At 35.9% G+C, this 3,883-nt stretch overlaps 1 protein-coding gene across 1 annotated transcript in view; it reads left to right on the top strand.

Annotated features, from left to right (window-relative positions):
* The window catches only part of LOC106467623 (vasopressin V1a receptor-like), a gene marked incomplete at its 3' end in the record, with an annotated part of 16,027 nt that extends 12,456 nt beyond the window's left edge, over positions 1 to 3,571 (top strand). Inside the window, exons 2-3 of the mRNA XM_013927985.1 lie at positions 777 to 1,487; positions 3,338 to 3,571. Coding sequence (XP_013783439.1) covers positions 777 to 1,487; positions 3,338 to 3,571 — 945 coding nt within the window. The remainder of the gene's footprint in view (positions 1 to 776; positions 1,488 to 3,337) is intronic.
* Positions 3,572 to 3,883: the final 312 nt, after the last annotated feature.

Raw genomic sequence — 3,883 nt, 5'->3', positions numbered from 1 at the left:
AAAAGTCACTAGTTTGGTACTGGGATATTTCTTCAATGAAGGCTGTCCACGAATTTTTAGATACACTAAAGTATTACCAAAAGTCACTAGTTTGGTACTGGGATATTTCTTCAATGAAGGCTGTCCACGAATTTTTAGATACACTAAAGTATTACCAAAAGTCACTAGTTTGGTACTGGGATATTTCTTCAATGAAGGCTGTTCACGAATTATTAGATACAGTAAAGTATTACCAAAAGTCACTAGTTTGGTACTGGGATATTTCTTCACTCATGGATCTCCACGGAGTGTTAGATACATTAAAGTATTACCAAAAGTCGCTAGTTTGGTACTGGGATATTTCTTAAATTAAGGCTGTCCGCGAATTGTTAGATACACTAATGCAGTATCCAAAGTCACTAGTTTTGTACTGAGATATTTTTCAGTGATGGCTGTCCTACGAATTGGTAGATACACTAAAGTATTACCAAAAGTCGCTAGTTTGGTACTGGGATATTTCTCAAATTAAGGCTGTCCACGAAATTGCATTAGTGTATCTAACAATTCATTAAAGAAATATCCCAGTACCAAACTAGTGACTTTTGGTAATACTTTTGTGTATCTAACAATTCGTGGACAGCCTTCATTGAAGAAATATCCCAGTACCAAACTAGTGACTTTTGGTGGCTGTCCACGAATTGTTAGATACACTAAAGTATTACCAAAAGTCACTAGTTTGGTACTGGGATATTTCGAATAATGTAGTATAAAAATACATTTTATTTCTCTTATGGCAGGTGGAAAGCGGAGTAACAACAAGTGGCCGAGTGCGCTATGAATGCACGAGCAAAGGATACACTTCGATGTGGCAAAGAAAGCTTTACTTCACGTGGCTCACAGCTTATATTCTAATTATCCCAAGCACGTGCATCAGCTACTGTTACGTAAACGTTCTTCGCTGTGTGTGGTTGGCGGGCCGAGAACAGGATAACAACACTAGTGCCATCTATCTGCGACGTTCTGTAAGTGCCTCTTCTATGTTTCCAAGAGCCAAAATCAAGACCTTAAAGTTAACAATATGTATTATAGCCAGTTTTGTCATTTGTTGGACACCCTATTTTATTGTCCACAACATACGTATTTACAGCAATTACACCATCAACGTACCAAAACCTATCATAATTGGCGCAGAAACATTGGCGCTACTGAACAGTGCTTTGAATCCCATATTCTACGGATATTTCAATGTTCGTGTCCGGAAGGGGTTCATAGAAATTGTCTACAGGAAGAAAGATTTCTCAAGCTGTGTTGCTATTAACCAGTCAGGAAGTAACCCCGTAGACTCAGAAACAGCGTATAGCAACTCCTATGTCCAGAACCAAAATGGAACCCGAAATAAAACTATGGTTGTCACTTCAGATGCTCACGTGAATAGTCCAAACTCCCTGAGGAGGCACCGAGAAAGAAGCCATCGCCAACAGAAGAAGAACAGTTATGATAGTACAAGAGTCTGAGACTTCATTGAACAAATCCAAGATGACGAGCAGAGAAGAGGTTCAAGTATTCATAACTAAGAAGTTTCTGGTGTTTCGAGGTTACTCACCGAAACTCAAAAGATGAGGATTAAGATACGAAAGCCTTGAACTATTAAATTATTATCTTTAGTGACTATTATTCTATAAATGATTACCAACAGTCCGTGGGTGATCATTAACGAAAACAAATATCCCAGTACCAAACTAGTGACTTTTGGTAATACTTTAGTGTATCTACCAATTCGTAGGACAGCCATCACTGAAAAAATATCTCAGTACAAAACTCGTGACTTTGGATACTGCATTAGTGTATCTAACAATTCGAAGGACAGCAATCACTGAAGAAATATCCCAGTACCAAACTAGTGACTTTTGGTAATACTTTAGTGTATCTAACAATTCGTGGACAGCCTTCATTGAAGAAATATCCCAGTACCAAACTAGTGACTTTTGGTAATACTTTTGTGTATCTAAAAATTCGTGGACAGCTTTCATTGAATTAATATACACGCGCACAGATTAAGGTGTATAACATGGGAAACCTCTAAGTGTTATATGATACTATGTCCAGAATAATATATATTATCGGTACAAGTACCAACTTGAAACACAGCAACCAGGAAATTAAATGTTTGTTAGGGCCAGAAGAATATTTATTATCGGCACAAGTACCTACTTCAAACACAGCAACCAGGAAATTAAGTATTTTTTAGGGCCAAAATAATGTATATTATCGGTACAAGTACCAACTTGAAACACAGCAACCAGAAAATTAAGTGTTTGTTTGGACAAGAAGAATATTTATTATCGGTAAGGCACCTACTTGAAACATAGTAACCAGAAAATTAAGTGTTTGTTAGGGCCAGAATAATATTCATCAGATAGCTTCATCTAATTCAAATAGGTTGGTCCCCTGGATTATTTTATTTCTCCTGATCATGCATCACAGCTAATTACAATTAATAAGATTAATAGGAATTGTAAATAGATACATCTGACCTTTTCGGTTTTTCTCTCTCAGGGGACAGTTGTATTATCTGATTATCAACTCTTGCTTGATTATTAAATTAATCTGATTTTTTTTTTCTTTCAGTACTTTACATATTAAGTGAATTATCAGTTAATGTTTTTATTTTCTGGAGATCTGTGAATCTAATAAACTTTAATATTTCCTAAATTAATGTTATTAAACCTGTTTTAATATCCACAAGTCCTCATGATGTTAAGTTTCTTTCCATAACAAACACTTAATTTCCTGGTTGTTGTGTTTCAAGTAGGTACCTGCACCGATAATGCCAGATGGAGGAATACGATGTTTATTTCATCTAGGTAACCCTAACTGGGATATTGCCATTTTCCAAGAAGTTACCATACTTATAGTATTAACTGTCAAAACTACTCGAAGGCAAATTATCACACAATAGAAAGTTAGATTAAAAATTCAAATACAGTTGGAGAATATAGAAAGAGAAAAAAAATCTGTGGTTGTTTGACGACCAAGATAAAATTATCCTGAGAAGTTAAATATTGTAATTTTTCTTATCAATATAAATCTGTTTATCATAGTTTCAAATATCTTATAGAGTAATCTATAAAAGTATTTAACCTCTCAACACACATAATGAATAAACAACAAGCGAAATTAGTAACTTTTAATATTGAATTGATCATTTAAAACTATCGATCGGTTTAATATATATATATACTGTATTTCTAGCACTGTTCAAACCAAACTGGCAAAGACTCCAGCTATATACTGAAACTGTGAACAAAGATATAAACGCATCATATGGTAAGAACAACGTATTCATTTCTCTCCCTAGGTGTTTGGAGGATGGATACTGGGATCCGTGGCTTGCAAGGTAATTGTGTACGGTCAGATTGTTACGCTCGCGAGCTCTACGTTCATTTTGGCCTCCATGAGCTACGACCGTTACCAAGCGATCTGCCGACCACTTCGCTCACAAGGTGGCGTGACTCAAGCCAAAAGAATGATCATGGCATCGTGGGTCTTAGCTGGTATCCTGGCCATCCCTCAGCTCTTCATATTTGTTCAAGTAAGTTATCTTACTCTTAAGATCTTTACCATCTATCGTGGCTGTATTTTGTTGTTACTTATTTTTGGTACAATCGGTGTTTTCCTTAGTTTGGTTTTGAATTTCGCACAAAGCTACACGACGGTTATCTCGTATAGTTCCTTTTGATCATTTAAATTTCAACTGAAAGCACAAATATTTTAAAGTTCCTAGTAAAGTATTACCAATTAATGAGAAGTGGCCAGTTTCTAGAAGTGGTTTGGTTTGTTTGAAAGTTCGCGCAAAGCTACACGAGGGCTATCTGCGCTAGACGTCCCTAATTTAACAGTGAAA

The sequence above is a fragment of the Limulus polyphemus genome, unplaced genomic scaffold, assembly GCF_000517525.1.
Source record: "Limulus polyphemus unplaced genomic scaffold, Limulus_polyphemus-2.1.2 Scaffold2682, whole genome shotgun sequence".
NCBI classification, from domain to species: domain Eukaryota; kingdom Metazoa; phylum Arthropoda; class Merostomata; order Xiphosura; family Limulidae; genus Limulus; species Limulus polyphemus.
Note: the sequence above shows the minus strand (reverse complement) of the source record. Positions and strands in the feature narration are given on the sequence as shown.